Below are 25301 nucleotides of genomic sequence, written 5' to 3'. Positions count from 1 at the left end.
AAGGGACAAAGCGGTCACTCACAAAAAGATGGATGTGGATGTAAACAGCAGCACAGAGAAAACTCCGTCTTCCCTTCCAGAGATCATACAACAATGGAGGATGGGGTGAGGGGTGAGGGGTGTGGCAGGAGTCAGTTTTAGCGATACTAAGGAGAGGGAGCCAGAAATCAACCATGATCTACCAAAACCTCGCAGGGATCTACCAGTAGACCGCGATCGACCTGTTGGAAACCCCTGCTCTAAATGGACCGAGGCAAATTTATGTACGAAGCAACAGGTCACCTAGAATGGCAGATAAACAGCCCCTAGCACAACATTACTCAGTAGCAAAGGAAGCACACTAAACTGCGTAGCACTTACGTTTTAAAAGATTTAAGAAGGCTCGGCTGAATTCTAGAGCATATGGCAATTCAAGTTTACCAGTCCTGCCCAGTGCCAACAGGTGCTGCTCTACTGGAGCGCTAGAGAGTTCTGTCATCTCCATATCGTCAACTCGACTTCCAAGAGCTAAAGTGAGCATGGTGAATCCTTGGCACTTGGCTTCTAGTGACATTTTCCTCAGTTTCTCCCTGTCCCAGGAACTTGTCTGACTCCCGAGTATTGTAAAGATGACCCTGTGTTTTCTCGGGTTGGGGGCTTCCAAAAATACGTTGCTGATGGTCCAGTCTAGAGCATGCCCTACTGCTGATGGACCTTCCAGCTGGTGAACGGATTCTTCGATGTGCATTTTCATCAGGTTCTTGTTGTCATAGGAGACCAAGTCAAACTCTCCCTTCACTGGCCTTGAGAATCCGTCGACCGTGAAATTTTGCGGAGCCTGCTGCACCAATGCCACCCTCGCCCCTCCGTCCGACTCCATGGGCAGAGAAGCAACGACGAAAGAATCCAACATGTTGCTCACAAAGGTCTTCATGGTCTCAAAGTCCTCACTCCCCACGTTGCGAGAGCTGTCGAGGATGTATGTGATGTCCATGTTGATTAGAACGGGAGGGGAATCCATCACCCCGCATTCTGGAGCAGGGTTACACTTATCTGTGAAAGAAACATTAGGCAGTGTAAGGGTATCATGGGGTTGCTCGAGAGCAATCAAGCAATTCCTCCCTGGTCGGCTGTAAAGCCTTGTTATTAGTGCCAAAAAAACCTTCACCATGCAGAGCGCCACTCTCCCGTGGCTGGCTCATTCACTGGCAGAATCTGAGAGTGGGCGGTCCTTAAACCTTCCCCAGCAGAGTAGTTTCTTGACGCCCAGTCTGCGCTTCCCCTCTCTGCGCAGAAGCCTACTGCGCAAGGAGGGCGTGGGTAATGGAGGACCTCTCTCCTCCCCTCTTTGCTCAGGCAAGGTGTCCTGGCACCGCCTCGCCTCCCCCGAGTCCTGCAGCTCCTCTCCTCTGGAGGCGTGGTTACTCTCCTCCGCTGAGGAGGTGCTGCTTCCCACGATCTTTGGGGGCTCTCTGTAATCCATCCGGCTTTTCCCCTCTTGCCCCCGAGCCGATGGCATTTCCCTTACAGGCAGCAAGGAACTGCATGGAGCGTCTGATAAGATGTGTTTAGACGCTGCTCAAATTTAGCTTTGTTTCTCTCTTAAAGCTATTTCTAAACAATTATTTCTGAAATGCTCGCTATTAGAGACAGAGAACAGAAAAAAACAGCCCTAAACATATTTCTTCTCTCTCTCTCTGTATATATATACTGCATTTTTCTGTGTATGACTATATTTTTTCCTAAATTTTTGAAGTTGAAAATAAGAGGTTGTCTTATACATGGATAGTGCATAATGCATTTTCCTAATTTTGAGTTTAAAAAGGGGGGGGTCATCTTATACATGGGGGCATCTTATACACGGAAAAATATGGTATATATAAGAGAGACTATATTTTATGGTCTATATATTCCAAGTTATATATAATCCTAGCTAATGGAGAGCATGCGCCTTACCTGAAATATATTTTATTTACACCACAGTTTATTTAGGCCTCACTCAGAGATGAGGCGATGCACTTTTTCTTGCTTATTTAGTTCTAATTATTCCATTGTTTACGGCTGTTTGCATGGTGAGAATACAAATAGACATCATCAAGATTTAAAACACTAATAATACAAGAATGGTAAAATCACAGGCCAGAATAACAATGGAAAATTAGGCAAAAAAACAGATGTCTTCAAATGCTTACCCAAAAAAGTGCACTTTCTCCATATGTTTAAAAACTACAGCTGCAATGTTTAGCCAATTAACCTGTTAGGTTAAACAATTGGCAAAGCATGCATTCTAACCCCAAAGGGATCCTGACCTGAAATAATCAGCAATGTTTTATAATTATTATTAATAGGCATACTTCTAAAAACAACAGGTAAAGAATATGATATATGAGAGACGATGGAAGAGGTGTCTTTTAAGATTATACCTGCGGTCACATATGCATTAATCATCCAGAAGCAAAATATGCTTCCTCTTGCAACAGTAATGGCAAAGTTACACCCTTTCCTCCTTTTACAAATTAAATGATAAGTGTAGATCATTTATGGTAACAGCCTTAGGGCTTGCCCAGGTGGCTGTAATTTTGGCCTGTGAGTACACTGAAATACTGAAAATAATAATAATAATAATAATAATAATAATAATAATAATAATAATAATAATAATAATAATAATTTATTATTTATACCCCGCCCATCTGGCTGAGTTTCCCCAGCCACTCTGGGCGGCTTCCAATCAAGTGTTAAAAACAATACAGCATTAAATATTAAAAACTTCCCTAAACAGGGCTGACTTCAGATGTCTTTTAAAGAGAAGATACAGTGGTGCCCCGCAAGACGAAATTAATTCGTTCCGCAAGTTTTGCCGTCTAGCGAATTTTTCGTCTTGCGAATTAGTATTTAGACAAAGGAAACAAAGTCGCAAGACGTTTTCGTCTTGCGAAGCAAGCCCATAGGGAAATTCGTCTTGCGAGGCAACTCGCAAATGGAAAAACCTTTCGTCTAGCGAGTTTTTTGTCTTGCGAGGCATTCGTCTTGCGAGGTACCACTGTAGCTGCTTATTTCCTTCATATCTGAAGGGAGGGCGTTCCACAAGGCGGGCGCCACTACCGAGAAGGCCCTCTGTCTGGTTCCCTGTAACCTCACTTCTTGCAATGAGGGAACCGCCAGAAGGCCCTCGGCGCTGGACCTCAGTGTCCGGGCTGAACGATGGGGGTGGAGACGCTCCTTCAGGTATACAGGACTGAGGCTGTTTAGGGCTTTAAAGGTCAGCACCAACACTTTGAATTGTGCTTGGAAACGTACTGGGAGCCAATGTAGGTCTTTCAGGACTGGTGTTCTATGGTCCCGGCAGCCGCTCCCAGTCACCAGTCTAGCTGCCGCATTCTGGATTAATTGCAGTTTCCGGGTCACCTTCAGTATGGTGCATTTGATTCGTATAGACTGGACATATAGGGCCATGCCACTGGTATCCTGGCAACTTATAGGGAAAGGTATCTGCTTTGGGGGTGGGGCAGCTCTCACGCTCCCAGCTGGACTCTACTGTGATTACGTCATTACCTACACAATCCTATAAATGCTTACTTAGAAGTCCCACTGAGTTCAATGGGGCTCTCTGTCCCTTGCAAGTAGGCAGAAACTTTTAGCCTCAAGGTCTTTGCTGCCATCTTGACCTGAGAATTGCCACAGTAGCTTTTCCACTGAGAATAATTAAACAACATTTAGAATACTTGGCACTTGTTGTCCACAAACTCATCCAACTTCCAAACGAATAAGTTTGAGTTCTGAAATTAAGAAGACCTGTCAGAACGGGTGGGCGGGGGGATTATTCCATATACACTAATTTAAGAACAAACAAAATGAATGGCCTTACCGAAACAGAGAGCACAACGTGAGACGGTGTTCAAGTTCTCATCCTCCTTGGTTTCCCAAACAAATAACTGAAATCGCTGAGTATCATCTGCCTAAATAAATGCAATTTTTAAAACAAATTTTAAAAAATACATTTAAACAAAAGGAAATGCATGAAAAATGTAGGGTGGAATCCATTGGCTCCCTTCCATTCACAGACAGGTTTTTCTTCCAGTAGATGCTTCCACAAATGGAAGGAGGATGCTGATTTTCACTCATGCTTCCTCTTCCCATCTCCACCCATTGATAATCTGCTCCAGAAGGTTGAGGGACCCTTCAGAACAGTATGGAAGGTAGGATGAGAGGCTGGGAAGGTTTGAGGTCAACCAAAATCGACAACCTCTCATCAATTAGCAGATGATCAGATGTCTCTGTTCATCACCAGATATGACCCGTGGTTTTCATAAACAGCTCTTTCTCAGTGTTGGCACCCCGATTGTGGAACTCCCTAGGTAAGTTCATTTGTCCTCCACACTGAAAATTTTCAGGTTCCAAGACGTATTTACAGTATTTACCCAGTCTTGGGGACATAAAATATGTCCTGGGAGCCAGAGGCTGATATGGTGAGCTGGCTGTGTTAAATTAGGTTTCTTATTGTAGATATGGAGTTTTTAGACATTTTAATTTGAAATTTCGTGATTTTTGTATTGTAATCCTGCTAGGATCCTAGGAGAGAAAGGACAACATAGAAATAACTACTACTACTACTGGGACGCGGGTGGCGCTGTGGGTTAAACCACAAAGCCTAGGACTTGCCGATCAGAAGGTTGGCTGTTCGAATCCCTGCAACGGGGTGAGCTCCCATTGCTCGGTCCCAGCTCCTGCCAACCTAGCAGTTCAAAAGCACGTTAAAGTGCAAGTAGATAAATAGGTACTGCTCCAGCGGGAAGGTAAATGGCGTTTCCGTGTGCTGCTCTGGTTTGTCAGAAGCGGCTTAGTCATGCTGCCCACATGACCCGGAAGCTGTACGCCGGCTCCCTCGGCCAATAAAGTGAGATGAGCGCCGCAACCCCAGAGTCGGCCACGACTGGACCTAATGGTCGGGGTCCCTTTACCTTTACTACTACTACTACACTGCTGTTGGAGGATAGGAAAACCATATTTATGCAGAGAATAACTGGAAGGTTAATTAATGACTCATCATGTGTTGCTCACACTGATAAAATGGAAGAGAGAGATCTCAACGTATTTAACTTGTCTTTCCATATCGTACTCCAACAATCGTACTCCCTTCAGAATTGGCTGGACATCTTTTAGGAGGTTTTGCTATTTCAAATCTGAATTATTATTTCCTCGCTGCTCTTTCTAGAGTTTACAGCTTGCAAAACGGAGAAGAAGATTAAAAAGTTGGCAACCAATCAGAGGAAAATCTGAGACTCTGTGGAAGTCATTAAATTGTTGGAATGGAAGTCAAGCATATGCTTTCACTCTCATGAATACATGCTACAGCAATTAAAAGAAATAGACAATCCTGGAATAAATTATTGCTATATTCTGACAGCCCTAACTTCCACAGGGGTTATGACTGAGGTTCCGTTTACAAACAGTGCTATGTAGACTGAGGTGGAAGAAAACCAAATCAGATACTGGAAGAACAGATTTCTAGGAGTGAAGGTGCAGCGTGAGTTAATGGAAGTATGAATGCAATGTTTCCATAGAGATTAATTATGCTTTCATCATTATATGACTATGTTGAATCCATTCATACTGCCCAGATTTTGCTTCAGTGTGCTGTTTTTTTTCTGGTGCAAACACAAATACTCAGTTGGCAATGAATGAAGCTCTAAGTCCTGCAAATTACCATTCACTCCAAAATCTGTAGATGAACTTCCACGTCACAAACCAAGATTACAAGCACTTACAAACACAGAACTGTAGAGTTGGAAGAGACCTCTGAGAGTCATCTAGTCCAACCCCCTGCCCACAGCCATCCCTGGGTGGGTTTGAATCACCAACTTTCTGGTCAACAGCCAGACGCACCAACCCATTGTGCCACCTCTGAGGTCCACTTGTCTGAACACATTGCTGCTGTCTGGCTATTCTGGTGATGTCTAAAGCAACGTTTTTCTTAAGAGATACAAAAGAGCCCTCTCGATCCACCCTCGAAAGCTGTTCTACATTTCCCCAGGACAATTCTGTAGGACACTTCAAAATCTTGCTATATGTTTCTTACGGAGCAAGCAACACAGAAACTAGAGCTGAAACTGAAATTCAAAATTTAACCGATGTCCGATTTCACAATTTGGATTTGTCACTGAAATCAGACCCCCAAATGTTGACATTCTGGTTCAGAATTAAAATTTGAATTCCGCCAGTCTGATTACCATCTGCTAGTCAATAAGATGTTAAGTAAAAAAAATAGTGCAAAATTTACTAAATGCTATTGCAAATCAGCTGTCAGGTTTTCCTGCAACTGATGTGACTGAATCCTGGTTTTTACGAACACCAGATGTGATCGGGTATCTGCTTCTGGGATGTTTGTAGAGTGTGCATTTAGATGCTCCCATTTAAATGCTTCTTGGGTGCTTTAAAACAAAAACATAAAACCCATACCTGCAAGTAGAAAGCTAGATATTAAGCAGATGCATTCTAGTCTGGCCTTTCCCCTGACATGCTTGCTCTCAGTACAGGGATGTTTTATAGTTCACAAGAACCAAGCAAGAGAAGTACCGAACAGGAGCTTATTTAAGTAGCAAGACCCATTCACTCAGTATGCATTTGCTGACTGATCATTAATGCCAACAAAGGTCCGTATAGTAAAAGCTATGGTTTTCCCAGTAGTGATGTATGGAAGTGAGAGCTGGACCATAAAGAAGGCTGATCGCCAAAGAATTGATGCTTTTGAATTATGGTGCTGGAGGAGACTCTTGAGAGTCCCATGGACTGCAAGAAGATCAAACCTATCCATTCTGAAGGAAATCAGCACTGAGTGCTCACTGGAAGGACAGATCGTGAAGCTGAGGCTCCAATACTTTGGCCACCTCATGAGAAGAGAAGACTCCCTGGAAAAGAGCCTGATGTTGGGAAAGATGGAGGGCACAAGGAGAAGGGGATGGCAGAGGACGAGATGGTTGGACAGTGTTCTCAAAGCTACCAGCATGAGTCTGACCAAACTGCGGGAGGCAGTGGAAGACAGGAGTGCCTGGCGTGCTCTGGTCCATGGGGTCACAAAGAGTCAGACACGACTAAACGTCTAAACAACAACAACAATATAATGCCAAAAGAGTTTCCGATTGCAGCCTGCTTACCGAAAAGGCTTGTCTCACATTAGGCACTTCCCTGAGGGCAATGACCACAGGTGTGATATCTAGGGCGCTGAATTCCAATACGGCTGTATTGATGGAGGTGGCGTCCTGCGAAGGTCCAGCGGTGAGAAATACTGCAACGTTCCTCATGAGGGCGCCTTGACGATGACGCTTAAAGGCGTTCCTGGCCACAAACCTCATGGCCCTTCCGATATTCCGCCTGCCGGAGGACTTCTCCAGTGGAATTCTCTGAACTGCCTCCATCAGAAGCTCCGGCCTCTGGAAGTCAGAGAACCGGATAAGGTACTTCGTATTGGTGTTATAGGACAGAACCGACACCCGTGCGCCAGTCGGGCAGTTGCTCCTGCTAATCTCGATACCCTTCAGCAAAGAGGTCATGATGTCTTTCATCCTGTCAAAGGATTCCGGGGTAACGTCTCCAGACATATCAAGGGCAAACGCTACTTCAGTTGGGTATACTGGACACTTGTTCATACCTTGCCATTGTGGAGGAAAAGAAAAAAGTCAGAAAATTTTCAGAAAAAAAGATACCTTTTCCTATATGTTGAAACAGAATCTGTTTGCATAATAATAATACAGTGGTACCTCGGGTTAAGTACTTAATTCGTTCCGGAGGTCCATTCTTAACCTGAAACTGTTCTTAACCTGAAGCACCACTTTAGCTAATGGGGCCTCCTGCTGCCGCCGCGCCGCCGGAGCACAATTTCTGTTCTCATCCTGAAGCAAACTTCTTAACCTGAAGCACTATTTCTGGGTTAGCAGAGTCTGTAACCTGAAGCGTATGTAACCTGAAGCATATGTAACCTGAGGTACCACTGTAGTAGTAGTAGTAGTAGTAATAGTAGTAGTAGTAATAATAATAATAATAATAATAATAATAATAATAATAATAATAATCTATTTATACCCTGCCCATCTGACTGAGTTTCCCCAGCCACACTGGGCGGCTCCCAATCGAGTGTTAAAAACAATACAGCATTAAATATTAAAAACTTGCCTAAACAGGGCTGCCTACAGATGTCTTTTAAAGATAAGATAGCTGCTTATTTCCTTCACATCTGAAGGGAGGGCGTTCCACAGGGTGGGTGCCACCACCGAGAAGGCCCTCTGTCTGGTTCCCTGTAACCTCACTTCTCGCAATGAGGGAACCGCCAGAAGGCCCTTGGTGCTGGATCTCAGTGTCCGGGCTGAACGATGAGGGTGGAGACGCTCCTTCAGGTATACAGGACCGAGGCCGTTTAGGGCTTTAAAGGTCAGAACCAACACTTTGAATTGTGCTCAGAAATGTACTGAGAGCCAATGCAGATCTACATACCTATACAGCAAGCTGGATGGGATAAAAGAAAGGTGGTTTAATGTCACTTAGTATCTCTTGGTTTTGTTCATTTACATACATTACATATCCAATAACAACCCTCAAAAACACACGGACAGAACTTGTGTTGAGCGTTTCGCTTGTTGCGACATTCAGTGAAAAATTCGCTTTTGGCTTTGGATAAAGCAAAGTAGCAGAAAGAATGTAGTCACAGCATGTCTTATTTAAGCCGGGAATTGTGAGTTCAGATTTTAGCCCAGCCATGAATTATTGGCTTGGTTTGCACATAACAGTAAGCCATGTTTTCTTTACGAGTTCACAACAAGTTGTCCCTTAGATGATCAGTTAAATCCTGGCTTGTTTCTCTAAACTATGTTTGGTTCCCAGCAGCTCTTGCCTCATGCCTTTGTAGGTTGGTAAGCATATGGGGTTGGATATGGTTAAGGAAAGTTTCTGGGTTCACACATATTGCCAAACCATAGTTAACACAAGCAACTATGGCTTCTGATTATGGTTTGTTGGCAGCAAACAAACCACAGTTAAGCCACTGGAGAGGGTTTGGACAACCAGCCAAAACATGCTTTAACATATCATGGCTGATTGCTGTGTGAATGAGGCTGCTGAGTAGTTACGGAACTTGGTAATTTTAGGCTTATTTATAAGCCTATAGCCATTGTGAGGATTAAAGACCATCTGCAAACTGAAGATTTCAGGAGAGCATGACCAGTTTGAGACAGGTCCTAACTGGAATGCTACTAGTACATAAAGTCAATTTAGATGCAAAAATTATAATGCGTGTATTTGTAAAGGTTTCATAATTTATCGTTTCCCATTTTCGTACATTGGGACAGTTTCTACGCAAAAATGGCAGGTGTATGTTCAAAAGATTGATAAAATTGGAATGAGAGAGAGAATACTTTTATCCTTTGGGGTGATATTGTAAAAGACAGATTAACACAGTCCAATAATCCTGTCTTCTTTTGGACACCACAGCTTTTTAAAGTAAAGTAAGCTCCTTTGACAGGAAAGGGGTTTACTTTTAAAGAAATCCCCCAAAGGATGGAGAATCAAAAGAGTCTCTGTGAAAAACTAAGAAATATTGTAAAAAAGAAAGTAGGAGAAAGGAAGAGGAATGGTTAAAGGCAATAATAAGTTCAGAAATGTGTTAACAATAGAAATTTTAACAAAAGATTGGCAGAGAAACAGAGGGAAGTCAAAAATTGATGAATGTGTGAGTAAATATGAGTTGATTGTATAAAAATGTTTGGAAAATGAATAAAAATTATTTTTTTAAAAAGGGATGGAGAATCAAATCTATTCAACAACAATTTATTATTTGTACCCCGCCCATCTGGCTGGGTTTCCCCAGCCACTCTGGGCAGCTTCCAACAAAGATTAAAAATACATTAAAATGTCACACATTAAAAAACTTCCCTAAACATTTAGTGCACACAACCTGCGTCAAATCACAACTACAGTATCAGATTGGCAAGGCCCTCTGCCAGTCTTTAGTACTAAGAGGAGGTCATTACTTACGGCAGTTTCCTCTGGTGAAGTTAACAAGTTCACAAGGCTGTAGATAAGGGGGGAAAACCAGTGTGGTCAATGGTGCAACGCTAGGCATGCCTAAATCACAGTGAGTTCAATGGAATTCAGTCCCAGGTGAGTATGCATAAGGCTGCAGCCCATTCTAAAATACAGCTCTCATTTTTAACAGCTACAACAAATTTTATTTGCTGTCAACGAAATGCCAATTGCCAGGTGGGCATCGGAAGGCTGCGTACAACAATCCTAAAACAGCATGCAAAAAATAAATAAAAGTCAATTAAATTAACCCAATACAATAAATGATCACCAAGCTTTCAAAAAATGAAGCTCTACGGTGGCAGACATTTGTTGGAACTCTACCAGGTTCCATGTTTCAGCCCAGATTTCCCACTTCTCCCATCCAAAGCCACTTCTGACCTCGGGAGGAGGTGGTGTTGCAGGCGTCACGCCCCCAACACTCGCGCGGAGTCTGGGTACGACAAGGTAAAGGTTCATAAGCTATTTAAAAACCATATTGTAAGGAAATCTCTGTTTAATGTCTGGACTAAATACAAGGACTTATTCGAAAACAAGACCCCGAGGTGGCTATCACCGATGGAGGCTAAGGCCATAAAAATACTCAATATGGGGGGTGGCTGGGCAAAATATTGTGAAATAATAGAAAGAGTAGGTGACACTTGGAGGTTGCAGAGTTTTGAAAAATTGAAAGGAAAGGTGCGAGACTGGTTTCATTATGCCCAAGTTTTAGAGATCTTTAAAAAAGATAAAAAAATTGGCTTCCAGGTGGAAAAATCAAAACTAGAGTCAGAACTACTTGAACCTAAGACGAAAGTGCTTTCAAGAATGTACAACTTGTTGCTTAAATGGAACACTCAAGATGAGTTAGTTAAATCAGCCATGATAAAATGGGCACAAGATATTGGACACAACATTATGTTTGAAGACTGGGAAAGGTTATGGACCACCGGTATGAAATTTACGGCATGTAGTGCCTTAAAAGAAAACATTATGAAAATGATGTACAGGTGGTACATGACCCCAGTCAAACTCGCAAAGATATACCATCTGTCTGATAATAAATGTTGGAAATGCAAAGAGGCTGAAGGAACGTTCTTTCACCTTTGGTGGACATGCCCGAGGGTGAAGGCTTTTTGGGAAATGATTTATAACGAGTTGAAAAAGGTATTTAGGTATACCTTTCAGAAGAAACCAGAGGCCTTCCTCCTGGGCATTGTGGGCCAGAGAGTGTTAAAGAAAGATAGAACTTTCTTTTTATATGCAACTACAGCAGCAAGAATCCTCTTAGCCAAATATTGGAAGGCACAGGAGTTACCCACACTGGAAGAGTGGCACACGCAACTGATGGACTATATGGAATTGGCTGAAATGACCGGCAGAATTCGAGATCTGGGAGAAGAGGCAGTGGAAGAGGATTGGAGAAAATTTAAAGACTATCTACAAAAACATTATAAGATATTTGAATGTTGAGAATTTGCTAAGTTTTGAGAAAAACATGCTTCAATATTGAAATTTGGATATGATTGGGACTGAGTTATGACTGAGAACAGTTTAAATTTCAAAGCAATTAATTAGATGAAAATATAAAAACACACGAAACAAGGTAATAATTTGCTATTTAACTTTATTGTAAAGAACACAGGGACGGAGGAGGTGGGGAAGTCCAGAGGATAATGAAAAAAGATTTGGAAAAATGAATTTTTCTTCTGTATTTGTTTGTTTTCTTTTTTTTTTCTGTAAAACAGCTTTTGTTGGATTATTGATGATGTATTTTGACTTTGGAAAACAAAGCAATAAAAAATATTTATAAAAAAAAAAAAACACTCGCGCGGAGTCTGGCTCCCAGCCCCGCGTGATCAGGGGAATCCTCTGTCGCGCCATCCCCCTGGCCAGCCAATCGGCTGGCTCAGGGGTGTGGCTTGCCACATTTAAGGCAAGCACGGCAGAGGATCTTCCTCTTTGGCCGCCGCTCAGCTGGGTGAATTTCCTACCCTCCCACCCTTCAAGGTTTCTCCTTTGACCTTGCTATGGACCTCGGTTGGTCGCCGTTAAGGGGCCTGGTAGGAATTTTCCACTTGGCAAATTGGCGCCAGCCATTTGGTTTTTTCGCCTACCTCGTAGCAAATCGTCAGAACTTCCTCGGTTTGGCGGTTAGGCATTGGTCGGGGTATTGTTATATAGATGAATGGGGGGAGGAGCGCCATCACCTCCCCCGGTTAGTGAAGGGTAGTCCGGTAAAGGATTCCGGGGGGCGTGGCCCCGTCTGAAGCCTATGGAGGCCAGGGCCCAAGGCACACCCCCGGGGGAGTGCCTAGTTGATGTGCATCATCAGGGCTCCCCCTACTGGTGTTAACCCTTCCCGGCCTTCAGGCAGACAGACTGAAGCCGGATAGTCGATTAGGACCAATGCCTAAGCCAATACCACTTATCAGCTGTAACCAATAAAGTTGTGGCCAATTTTAGCCCATTAACCTAAATATTGGTGTCTTGTGTGTTTATTTCTACTGGTGGGAGGCGGGAACTCGTCACCCAATGACTGCTTGACTGATCGTTTGTTGCCCTTTCCTTTAGCAAGGAAGAATTTTGAAGCTCAGCCGTTAAGAACACAATTCTATGTATATTTCCATTTACTAGTTGATAAGTTCCTGGTGTATCAGGTGTGAGGAAGTAGCTTATCGCATACCGTCATTGCTCGTTCGCCTTTTTGTCCTTTACGACCCTGAAAAAAGTAGGCATACGTTTAGGAAATCAAATTACCCTCTTTCCCCATTTCCGTTTACACTTGTACATAAATACATACACACATGCTGATGAACACCCCCCGATATGATGTGTGTGGGGGGGGGGAGTTTCATACATTTTCCCGGTTTGCATAAGTTGGTGGAGCATGAGACTCAGACTCGTAGTCGTGGGTTCGAATCCCATGTTGGGTAAAAAGGCTCCTGCACTGCACAGACTAGATGATCTTCATTGTCCCTTCCAACTCTGCAATTCTACAATTCTACAATTTTATATCACGCTAAGCCAAACCACAAACAAGCATGTGGGTTCTCAAGAAGAAGATTGCAGCTGTTTTTCTCTGTTTAGTCTTACGCCCAAAGTAGGGATGGGTGAATATGTCGATTTCCGTTGCTCCTTTTCCCAATCTTAAATTGTGTTCTCCACATTTTCAAATCGGTTTAGAATTACTTTTTTTTTTTTAAGTCTTCATGAAGATTCATCAGTATTTTTGTGTGATTTCTCCTAATATATGTATTTTGCTTAATATACACATATTTGTATATAGTATAATGCATTTCTGTATGTTATTTTCATTAATATATACTTTTATGAGCACAACTTGAAGTGGTTAAAAGGTCTGGGGAAACCCAGGTATATGGCAGCCCATATCGGAAGAGTTGGTTTTTTGGAGAATTTCCAAAAAACAGCTTTAAAAAAAACTATTAAAAACCCCCAACTTTGCCTGCCCTTCCCCTGAAGAAAGCTCAACAAAATACTCAACCACTTTCGTGTCTGGATTTTCACTTCTTGATATATGGCAAGCCTAGTTTTTGAACACATTACTTGGATGACGAAAGCAGGGAGACATGTAAATTTCAATGGATGACTGTGGTTGATCTCACCTATTGCTTTGGAAAAGTGAAGGCAAATTTGCCTTGAAGATGGAAATCAAATCGATTTTCTCCCTCATCCCTACTAAAACCCCAATTCTTGGCTTATCTGGCTCCAGCCAAGGTTCATTCTATGAACCAGCCAAGGTTCATTCTATTTACCTCTTACGGTTTGTCTGGGGGCGGGAGAGACAATGAACTCAGGTTTGGACATAATACAAAGTTAAACGGTGACTTGGTTCACCAGCTAAGAGAAGCAGAGAAGGAGCAAAGTTCTCTCTCTGGGAATCCATGTTTTCTAAGTCATGTTTTGGCTTAGCGTTACATGCAAACTGGGCCATATTCCCTAAGCGATCATGATTCTCCAACGGGACAGCTTGTAATGCTTCCTTCAGCTTGCAATGCTGGTACTCCTTCAGGGTCTTAGTATATTTTCCCACACATCCTAATTCTGTGGGGAACAACGTCCTACCCCTCAGGTAGAATGATGCAGTCCATGGGAGAGAATGTTCACTTCAGAATAAATGGATTTTTCTGCATATCCACAGTTTGCTGTTGCTGACAAACCTAGACAGCATCTTAAAAAGCAGAGACATCACCTTGCCAACAAAGGTCCGTATAGCTAAAGCCATGGTCTTCCCAGTAGTGATGTGTGGAAGTGAGAGCTGGACTATAAAGAAGGCTAATCGCCGAAGAATTGATGCTTTTGAATTCTGGTGCTGGAGGAGACTCTTGAGAGTCCCATGGACTGCAAGAAGATCAAACCTCTCCATTCTGAAGGAAATCAGCCCTGAGTGCTCACTGGAAGGACAGATCGTGAAGCTGAGGCTCCAATACTTTGGCCACCTCATGAGAAGAGAAGACTCCCTGGAAAAGACCCTGATGTTGGGAAAGATGGAGGGCACAAGGAGAAGGGGACGACAGAGGACAAGATGGTTGGACAGTGTTCTCGAAGCTACCAGCATGAGTTTGACCAAACTGCGGGAGGCAGTGGAAGACAGGAGTGCCTGGCGTGCTCTGGTCCATGGGGTCACAAAGAGTCGGACACGACTAAACAACTAAACAACAGCAACAAATCAAGATTCTAGATTGAACTCAAAATCATTCCTTCCCCCACCCCAGATTCTTTCACACATATATGGAGCAATTTTGAAAAGGAAAGCATAATTTGAATTCAACACTGAGCTACTTCTATACTGTGCTGTTGATTTTGCAGATGAAATATAGCCATATTTTTGTTTATATAAGCCTGATCCAGAAAATATAATTTGATAATCTATTTTCAGCTATATTTGGTTTCACAGTTCAATATTAATCTATATTTCTTTTACCATTCTTCCAGGTTCTCCCCAGCGTCCCGGATCACCAACTGCTCCTGGTGTTCCACCACGGCCCTTTAAAAAATGCAAAGGCCCCATTAAAATAACGCAACTTGTTTCAGGCTTCATAAGCAAAAACAAAAGGTTTGGAGGTTTTTTTGGGTTGGCTGAAAATTCAGATTTTTTGAAAGTTTCATTTTTTAGGTTCCTTCCAAACTCTTGGATAATTTCAGCTCCCTTGAAATGAAATTTCAGGTACAAGTGAAATGCCTTCATCCCCCCAGTTCTCTGCCTGTGAATAAAGTTAGGCAGCTGTGGATTCAATATTATTTCACATTTTAATATTGCTAAAGATAGCAAATGAGCTTGGAGCCTGCTCCTACCAATTCTTTTTTCTCAGAGTTCGAAACTCCCATTGTTCTAGGCGCATTTTGCGACAAGGAATTTCATAAACACAAGCAGTTTCTGAGCTCTGGGTGCAGTATAGCGTTTAAGATTTCAGATTAAAATTGCCACTGTTACTCAGATGTAAATCCCAACCAAGTTCAATGGGGCTTCCTCCCAAGTAAAACATGCATGGATTGGGGACCTGAAAACTTTCTTTTCTTTTAAACCCAACATGTTTTGCTTAGGTTTCAGTTGCCTTGTTTAATGTACTTTTCATGTATGATGTGCTTTTAATTTGAAATAGTAATAATAATAATAATAATTTATTTATACCCCGCCCATCTGGCTGGGTTTCCCAGAAATAACTGGGGATCTACAGTATATTGTCAATTAAAACAGATATTCTACTGGTTTTTCCCTAATAAGATTTTTAAATGATCTGCGGTGCACAGAAACATTTCATTTTTCTTTTTCAGCGCCCTCAAAATGTTGAATAAGCCCAGAGAATATCCAGCAAATTCCCACAGAAAGGGGGGGCGGTTTGAGTGGCCATTTTCACACAGCTCTGAGGCATTATTAAACTGTCACAAATTGCGGCAACTGGATTCTAGCTTAAGGCATCTGAAAGAAACCATCAGGAGTTTTAAGAACCGTTATAAAGAGAACTCTCCTTTCTCACATATCAAACCGCTTAGGATCATTTATCATCCTCACCCGTTGTCCCCTAATTCCTTTGGCGCCTTTATCTCCAGGAATGCCTAGATCTCCATCTTCACCCTAGAAAGGAATCAGAAGTAGAGTTTCACAGCTAAGAGCTCCTGTTTGGATTGCTTATCCTTTCCTTCCACGAAAAGAAAGTTAATTTGGATCGAAGCCATTGTGAGTGGCGTGCCTTTGTCCTTTCATTGCAGCCCTAGTCCAACGGGCTCCTTTCATTTATTGCCCATAACCTCATTTTCCTTCCTGAGGGAAACCCAAAGCAGCTAACAGAGAATGGAAAAACTTTATTGATACTGAATATGTTAATTTTGTTGGTATCTTGTTCTAATTATGAGAATAATCAATATAACAAAACATAGCAACTATCGCAATATTCCAAAGCAACATTCATGTCTAAACAATAATCCATTCAGTTGTATTAAATACGTAAGGATTAATTCAACAACAAGGGTCCTGTTTCTGTCCAGGGTGTCACCACCCCAAATCTAGCTTAATGTGTCCAAAGATCAGAGCTGCTTCTTCACTAGAAGGTTTTATACTAGTGGGGAGTGCATTATCCTGTCGCTGTCCCAGAGTTGCTATGTGCTGAAGAGGAGAAAAAGGGTATGTGTTTAGCCATTTTGTGGCTTCCGAACTGGACCAAGGCTGTGGTGCAAGGTCAAGTGTTAAGACTCCCTCTGCCCCAAACCATGGCCCAAATCAACACATCTAGTTAAAGACTATGAAAATAAGAAACATACCACTCAAAAGGTAAAGGACCCCTGGACGGCTAAGTCCAGTCAAAGGTGACTCTGGGGTTGTGGTGCTCATCTCACTTTCAGGCCAAGGGAGCTGACGTTTGTCCACAGACATCTTTCCGGGTCATGTGGCCAGCATGACTAAACCGCTTCTGGTGCAATGGAACACCGTGATGGAAACCAGAGCACACGGAAACCATTTAGCTTCCCACTGCAGTGGTATCTATTTATCTACTTGCACTGGCGTGCTTTAGAACTGCTAGGTTGGCAGGAGCTGGGACAGAGCAACGGGAGCTCACTCTGTTGTGGGGATTCAAACCGCCAACCTTCTGACTGGCAAGCCCAAGAGGATTGGTGGCTTAGACCACAGCGCCACCCACATCAAAACAACCCGTACAGGAAACATAAATGAGTCACTGTAGGAGTATAAGCAATACCTGCAGTCCAGGGTTTCCAGGAAATCCAGGCTGCCCCTGGAATTAAAGAAACAGAAACAAAACTTTGATCTCATGTGACTTCCTTGCTGGCCGTTTCACAACCTTTTCTTTGCTGTTGTTTTAAAAAGAATAGGTCTATTTTCTTTTCTTTTAGATTAAACACATTTACAATTTTGTATCTGTATTGGAGTGTGTGTTGTATTGCTTTACATGTGCAACTATTTTAATTGTTTATAAATGCAAATGCAACTATATATGTTATATAGTTTTACTGAGGGCAAGCCCAGTGAAATGAATGGGCCATACATAGTCATGTTCATTCATTTCAATGGGTATACTCTGAGTAAAGCCAAGTTGAATGTGTCATTGAATGTGTCTGGTCTCATATCCCAGGCTGCTTTTCTTACATCTCATGGCCACTCCAACAGTACTGCAGTAATCTGCTTCATTAGAAAAGTTAATCATCAGCTTAAGAAACTTGATCTGCTGGTACTGTATAGTGGGCAAGGCTCCTCCTTTCTTCCATATAATCCTAATCACATGGAGAATAATGTCTGAATAGGGTGGAGCATACGAAAATGTCACAGGCTATGACATTACACCAGTCGCCCAGGTGAGTTACTCTGACATCAAAGGAGAGGTAGAATAATGCAATAATGGAGGTGCAAATTAGTGCACTGTCAAAATCATTAATGCACCACAGTGGCGAAGTGTGGAGGGAGGTTGCCTTGGGCACAAAATTTGTTGGGGTCACGCAATTTCAGTACCCGGTGCTGCCTTAATACAGCTAACTGCTTCCGGCACTGGGCTCTGTTGAAAACAGCTTCTCCATACAAAACAGGAAATGACCTCGCCAGACAACAGAACAACTCTTCTTATCTCTACGGCTGCGATCTCCTGGGTAACGCAGATGCTTTAGGCAGTTGAATGCACATGCATACACTGTCTGTTCCCTTCCTTCCCTCCCCGGGCACTGGCACCCCACGCTACGCCACTGATGCAGCATCAAGAAGCAAGTTAAAGACAGAGCAGGAGAGTGAATCCTGAGCTGGTCACAATAAAGCCCGTAGGATCCATTCACCCTACGATATGCTAATCTTTATTGTCATTGTCCCATACAGAACAACGAAATTGGAAAAATCTACATCAGACATTCAAAAACCCACAAGCCTGTTATCCCAGCTATCGCAGCCTGGTTAGCCCCTAAAAACTCTGATACCCCATAGTTGAATACCTTAAAGGTAAAGGGACCCCTGACCATTAGGTCCAGTCGTGAGCAACTCTGGGGTTGCGGCGCTCATCTCGCTTTACTGGCCGAGGGAGCCGGCGTACAGCTTCCGGGTCATGTGGCCAGCATGACTAAGCTGCTTCTGGCGAACCAGAGCAGCTCACGGAAACGCCGTTTACCTTTCCGCCGGAGCAGTACCTATTTATCTACTTGCACTTTGATGTGCTTTCGAACTACTAGGTTGGCAGGAGCAGGGACTGAGCAACGGGAGCTCACTCCATCGCGGTGTTTCGAACCACCGACCTTCTGATCGGCCAGTCCTAGGCTCTGTGGTTTAACTCACAGCGCCACCCGCGTCCCATATTGAATACCTTACACTGCGTTTAAAACCAAAATCGCATTTGGATAGATACTGTTTATCAGGTGGCTAGTCCTAGTCTTTATAACCCTGTACCTTCTTCCAGAAGGCAGAAGCTGCCAAAACATCCTTCCATATTCAACCAGAAGAACTAACTTTCCACGAAATTAGTTCTTATACATCTCCCTCTGTAGTTTTTGGATGACCGTCAGACTCCAGAATACTATTCTTGATACAGGAAAGATTGCTGTGCTTCTTTCCCAATCACAACTATTTATCATGCATTGTAAGTGTTGAGTGTTGCATTCCATTCCACTGTTTGTTTTGGTCACTAGAAAAAATCAGCAGACAAATATCCAGATCTCCAGGTAGTGCAACAAAACAAACATTTATACTGGCTTCTAATGTTGGTTTCGAACGGAATCTATTTTGTTATATGATCTCAGCAACATGGGTCCCTTGTCAGTTATGGAATGGGTTGCGCTTGTGGCGTTGTGCTGTCCACAATCAACAATGGAACATTACCAATGTGCTCTGCCTCACTCTCATCCAAAGGATGAGAGCACTTTGGTTCATAAAGCTTCACTCTGCATGTGACTAGGCAAAGCCAGAACATGAGCCAGCATGACAAAGGAAGCAAACTGTGCTACGAATTGGCTGCCCTTTCTTCTGAGAATGGGGCGATTTAGGGCTCTGCAAGTGGTGTGCACGCATTGGGCCCTGAACGCTGTCTCAAAGCCCAGAAAGCAGGGTGTTGGGCTTTGGGAAGGAGGCGTTAGGCTCTGGTAGGATCCTAGAGCCCTCCCACCTCCTTCCCAAAGCCTACTTAGCACTTTCCCAGCAGGCGGGAGAGCTCCAGGATTTTGACCTCGCACAGGGCACCAAATCCATCACTGAGCTGGGCTTACCAAAGCATAACGACTTGGATGTAAGCGTTGCTTTGTTCTGCTCCTGACCCTTTTGGCACACAGTCACTACAAGCACGCTTCTCTGATCCCTACCAGTAAATTAATAAGCATTCCTGCATCAACAAAGATTAGGATTCCCACATCCAAGCAGGCAAACAGACCCAAGATTTTGGAAACTGCTTGCAGTGGTGACATACATCCATGTATGGGTGCAAGTGTGATCAGGGGCACTTTTAACAGACTGGCTGGCAAGCATGGGCTGTGTTTGCAAAACAAAATGAGAATGGTTACATCCCCAATGTGTGCTTTAGCTCGGCCGGTAGAGCACAGGACTCTTAATCTCCGGGTTGTGGGTTCAAGACCCACATTGGGCAAAAGATTCCTGCATTGCAGAACCAGGTGATCTTTGTGGCCCCTTCCAAGTCTACAATTCAATGATTCTATGAGTCTATTCAACAGTGCTCAATAAATCCATATAATATTGGAGGCACAATCCACCAGGAACATCTGCACAAGCCCAACAGCAACTAAAGAAATCTGTGCAAGGGCACCCTCATTTTCTTTTAATGAGATTTCCATAAGAGACTTCCTAAAAGATTGCACTGCCTGCTGTTAGTGGTAGTCGCTGTATAGCAGGGATGGTGAAGCTGTTACCCTACAGATGTTGCTGGACTCTAACTTGCATGAACCCCAGCCAGTACAGCTAATGTGCAAGGATTATGGGAGTTTAGTCCAAAAATATCTGTAGGGTCACACGTTCCCCACCCCTGCTGAAGAGTGATAGTTCACTGCGACCGAAACTTCACAGCATGGCTCTCACCTTTGCTCCTTTTCGTCCTTGTATACCATAGCCATTGTCACCATCTAGCCCCTGCAAAGAATAGAAAAATCAAAAGAATTTTTTAAAAAAAGACTTTTAGGGCTGGCCCTACCATTAGACAGAGTGAGTGTTGTTAGAGCTAGCCCTAAGTCTCATAGTTGCTGGGCCTGAGTATCCCTGCCCTTGCATGAAGTCTTGGGTTTACAATTTTGGGAGAGGGGAGACTGTGGCACTGGGGAGAGATCAAACTGGTGAGGCCCCCTAGATTCACAGGACTGAGTTGCCCTGCCCTCGCATGAAATCTTGGGTTTGCAATTTTGGGAGAGGGGAGACTGCCCACTGGGGAGCGGGCAGGCTGGCAAGGCCCCCTAGATTTAGAGGCCCCAGGCTTCAGCCTATACATAAATCCAGCACTGCTGAGAAGAAATGACTGGCATCTTGGCAAGAAACCCACAAACTGTATCCTTGGCACATCTTCTACAGGACAAGTTACTTGTTGCAGTTTTACTCTTGTGAACCATTGTGCCAAATCTGGCAGCAATATCTTAAGAAGTGTCCAAATTGGTGTGGTTTAGAATGTTTCGGTCTGCCATCTGGATTCAAGATGGCAGCTGATAGATTATTTTTTTTAAAAAAAAAAAAGCTCCTCCATCTTGGGAACCGTCGTGCCAAGTTTGCCAATCATATCTCAAGAGGTTTCCAGATGTGTAGGGAACAGACAGAAAGATGGACAGACACACGGCTTTCCAGTAGAGGAAGAAAAAGGATGAAGGAAAATCAAACGGAGCAACCGTTCTTTCTCAGAGACGGAGAGAAATTCAGTCACAAACGTCAAGACTCAGAATCAGAAAGGCAAAACTCACCGTCAAGCCTCTTGGTCCAGGTAGCCCCTGTAGGCCTTTTTCTCCAAGATCACCATGTTCTCCCTTTCACACAGTACAAAACAGAGATTAACCATTAAATACGGACCAATAGTACAGACCAATTTTATTGTTTTGGTGTCTACAGTCTAGCTCTCAATGAGGCAGCAAACTCAGGACTGTCTGTACTGCCACAGACTGAAAGTGGGGGGCTTCCATAATGGATAGCTCCTCCAGACAAAATAATCCCCTTTACATAGAAAACTAGATTTCAGACAGAAGGCTTCTAGCTTAACCTTCTCCCTGACAGACTGCTGATTATATGAAACCCTGGTTACCATTAGAGTTGATGAAGCTTTGGGTGAAATGTTCAGACGTGTGAAGGGGCATGTTAGCACCTCATCCTAGTACCCACCTATAGAAAAACTAAGCCTCAGGTTTCCCCATGAGGAAAAGGCCAGGCCAGAGAAGTCTATGGCAGTGTTTCCCAACCACTGTTCCGCGGCACACTAGTGTGCCGCGAGATGTTGCCTGGTGTGCCGCGGGAAAAAATAAAAAATTGAAAGATTTTTTTTTTAAGTCAAATTTTCGATTGGGGCGCCGTCACTAGATGACCCCTGGGGTTCCCTCCCTCCCTCCCACTCTGCGCCTCCCTCCTCCTCCTCCTCCTCCGGGGAGGCCCTTCCTGGCTCTCGGCCAAGGCTTGGCGGCTGCCAGTCACTCGCTCGCCCACCCGTCCCTCCATCCCTGCACCCGGCCTCTCCCCCTCCGTCCCCGGCGCGGGGGCTGCCGGGATCCGTAGTCCCCTCGCCCTTGGGCTCCGCGCCCGCGCGGGGTGCGCGAACTACGTTTCCCAGCGTGGCCTGGCGGGCCGGGCGTTTTGTTTGAAGCGCTCTTCTCCCGGCCATGGAATGAGCGCAGCGGCGGCGGCCGGGCGGGCAGGGGCTCTTCCGCGCAGACCCCGCACAGCCTGCCTGCGCCCCCCGGAGATTGGGCGGCAGGATGGAGCCCGGGGATCCCCGCGGAGGCGGAGCGGCGGAGGCGGAGGCTGCCCCCCAGGTAGGGCTGCGTCGGGGGTTTTTTATTTTTGCAATGCTGCATCCGCGCCAGAGGGGACGCATCGGACCGCGGGGAGACCCCTTGGCGGGCGTGCAAGGCAATGCATGCGTGCAGGCGTTGCATGGAGTGCAGTGCAATGCAATGGCAACGCGGCGCCCTGCATGCATGCATGCAACTTCCACCGGCACTCCGGACTTGGCAGGTGAGGGGGGTCCCCAGTGGGCGGCAGAGAGAGCCGGGAGGGCGAAGGGGAGCCGGGGGGGGAGCAGCACTGCTCCCCGAGCCGAGCCCGGGGGGAAACTTCGGCGTTGTTGCGCCGGGTGTTGGAAGCGGAGGCTGGCGGGGGCCCCTCACCTGCAAAACCTGGTCGCCTCTCATATATTTCGTGCATTGCATCCATCGCCCGCTTTCTCCTCCAAGGAGCTCCCGGGGGCGCGCGTGGTTCTCCCCGTGTTATCCTCGCAACAACAGCCCTGCGAGGTGGGTCAGGCGAGTGGCCCAAGGGAGCACCCAGGGATTGTCCTGGCCAGGTGGGGTGATTTGAACCCTGCTTTCTGCCCGGTCTTCATCCTCATTTAGCCCCCACATGTGCATGACTGTGCATGACTGAGGTTTTCCCCCCTCGTCTTGGCTATGGTGTGAGTCTGTGCTGTTAATTAATGGGGTTCTGCCTTCGGAGAAGATGAGCCAGCCCTCAAGGAGGTGATTATGTAATTTGCTAGCAATTCATGTCCCTCCCGGCGTGACGCTGCGCGCTGACGTCACGGGGCTGTAATGGTGGTGTGCCTCGAGATTTTTTTCATGAAACAAGTGTGCCTTTGCCCAAAAAAGGTTGGGAAACACTGGTCTATGGAACTTATTTAGGGTTGCACATTTCAAGTAGTAGAAATCTGGACACATTTTTTTTTGGGGGGGGGGGATCGCCCCAAAGGTTGTTGAGCTTCCTGGTTCTGTTTGCAAAACCCCAGACATTTTGCTGATTTTTCAAAAAAAATTCCCTGTGTACTAATTTTGCTGATTGGCGTCCCAGGAAAAATTGGACATATGTCAACCCTAACTTATTTTAAATGGCAGATGGTACCAAATAATAGACTATCTGCAAGAGTTATTTTATTTTATTTTAAAATACCACCCCCCATGTTAGATATGGATGATCATCACCATCATGAGCTCCATAACTCGGCGAGCCATTTGAAGTTAAGACAGCTGATAGCAACCGACAGCATTTTCATTCCAGAGAATTTTAGTGAGTTTGAGCAGGGGACTGAACAGGGCGGGAGGCAGGGAGGTAAACAGTAGGCGCCACCAATACCAGACAGAGCCAACAGAGTGGCAGCACACACACACACACACACACACACACGTCCTCTTCTGCTGATCTTAGGAGAAGATGGCAGCCCTTTTAAGTATTCTAACCTCCTCCCAAGTCATTTAAGGCAGGGGTTGCCAGCCTGGCACACACGGGCACAAGGGTTCCCACCCATGCCAGCGTGGTGTGGTGGTGACTTTTTTCTTTCATTCATTCATTAAGCCTTTATTGGCATAACAGGGAGCCTTCCCATACTGTTCTGTGTTACTGTTTCTTTTTCTGCTCTGACATTTTGCGTCATACAATGCCTCCAATGCCAGTGTGGTTAAGAGTGGTGGACTCGTAATCTGGTGAACCAGGTTCGCTTCCCTGCTCCTCCACATGCAGCTGCTGGGTGATCTTGGGCTAGTCACACTTCTCTGAAGTCTCTCAGCCTCACTCACCTTACAGAGTGTTTGTTGTGGGGGAGGAAGGGAAAGAAGATTGTTAGCTGCTTTGAGACTCCTTAAAGGGAGTGAAAGGCGGAATATCAAGTCTAAACTCCTCCTCCTCCTCCTCCTCCTCCTTCCTAACAGCCAGCATTTTGTGATATGCCACACATCCCACAGTGGCCATTTTGTGACTGGGGCCCACGGAATTTTCTCAAAATTCCATATGTGCCCACCAGCCCCCAAAAGTTAACAGCGTCTGATTTAGGCCATTCAGCAAGGGGTTAACTAGTGCTTTGAACTGCAAGACAAATAGGCGGCAGCCAGTGAAGTCCATATAAAGTGGACTCGCATGTTCCAAAGGACCAGCTCCAGATACATTTTGCACCGAGTATAAAAGTACAAAAATATTTACAGCCCTGCTCAATTGCTACATAGAGCTGCTCTTTATACTGGACAAAACGAAGGCTGCGTTTTACTTCGGAAGAAACGTGTTCAGACACTTTGTTGAAACACAAAAGGCACTGTTGAAACCAGTTCTTACCTTTTGACCTCTAGGTCCTTCTTTCCCTATGGAGCCAGGCGCGCCATCGATTCCTTGACTACCCTCCAATCAGAAACACATATCGAAAGTCACATTAAGAAAACCACAGCAATCATTGGCAGCCAGTTAAATAGCTTTTGTGCTTTCTCTATAATCCCATCCAGGTTTCAGCGGTCCTAAATGACGTCTGTTCAACTACTACGGAAGAAAGGGCAGACATAGAATCATAGAACTGTAGACATATATACACTAAAGGCATTTCTTTCTTTTAAAAGCGTCAGTCCGCATCTTATGATAGAATGCAGCTGAACAGGTGAATAGGCAACGTGAGGCCCCAAAGTTGTATTTGGAGGGATTTTACTTGTTCAGAGAAAGTAGCAGTGAGAAAGTCATTTCAGAGGAAAGCTTTGGAGATGGGGGGAGCTGACACAACTCAGAAGTCTGGATGAATGGAGGAAAAGAAAACACTAGGAACAGGGATTTCTGCAAATGACCCTAGAAGCAGCTTGCAAATTTAAACATGCATTGGCTGAAATGCACATAT

At 44.6% G+C, this 25301-nt stretch overlaps 1 protein-coding gene across 2 annotated transcripts in view; it reads right to left on the bottom strand.

Moving 5' to 3' along the window:
* LOC114607443 (collagen alpha-4(VI) chain-like) overlaps positions 1-25301 on the bottom strand; it is a 96366-nt gene that overhangs the window by 7976 nt on the left and 63089 nt on the right. For both annotated transcript variants that reach the window (XM_028750631.2, XM_077916372.1), the window contains 12 exons: positions 24758-24820; positions 21421-21483; positions 20558-20608; positions 17244-17279; positions 16064-16126; positions 14975-15037; positions 12716-12751; positions 10003-10039; positions 8467-8478; positions 7134-7627; positions 3848-3938; positions 361-1032 (listed from right to left, as the gene is read on the bottom strand). In XM_028750631.2, coding sequence (XP_028606464.2) covers positions 361-1032; positions 3848-3938; positions 7134-7627; positions 8467-8478; positions 10003-10039; positions 12716-12751; positions 14975-15037; positions 16064-16126; positions 17244-17279; positions 20558-20608; positions 21421-21483; positions 24758-24820 — 1681 coding nt within the window. The remainder of the gene's footprint in view (positions 1-360; positions 1033-3847; positions 3939-7133; positions 7628-8466; positions 8479-10002; positions 10040-12715; positions 12752-14974; positions 15038-16063; positions 16127-17243; positions 17280-20557; positions 20609-21420; positions 21484-24757; positions 24821-25301) is intronic.

The sequence above is a fragment of the Podarcis muralis genome, chromosome 12 (assembly GCF_964188315.1).
Source record: "Podarcis muralis chromosome 12, rPodMur119.hap1.1, whole genome shotgun sequence".
Lineage (NCBI taxonomy): Eukaryota > Metazoa > Chordata > Lepidosauria > Squamata > Lacertidae > Podarcis > Podarcis muralis.
The sequence above is the reverse complement of the archived record's forward strand: the minus strand, read 5'-3'. Positions and strand labels throughout refer to the sequence as shown.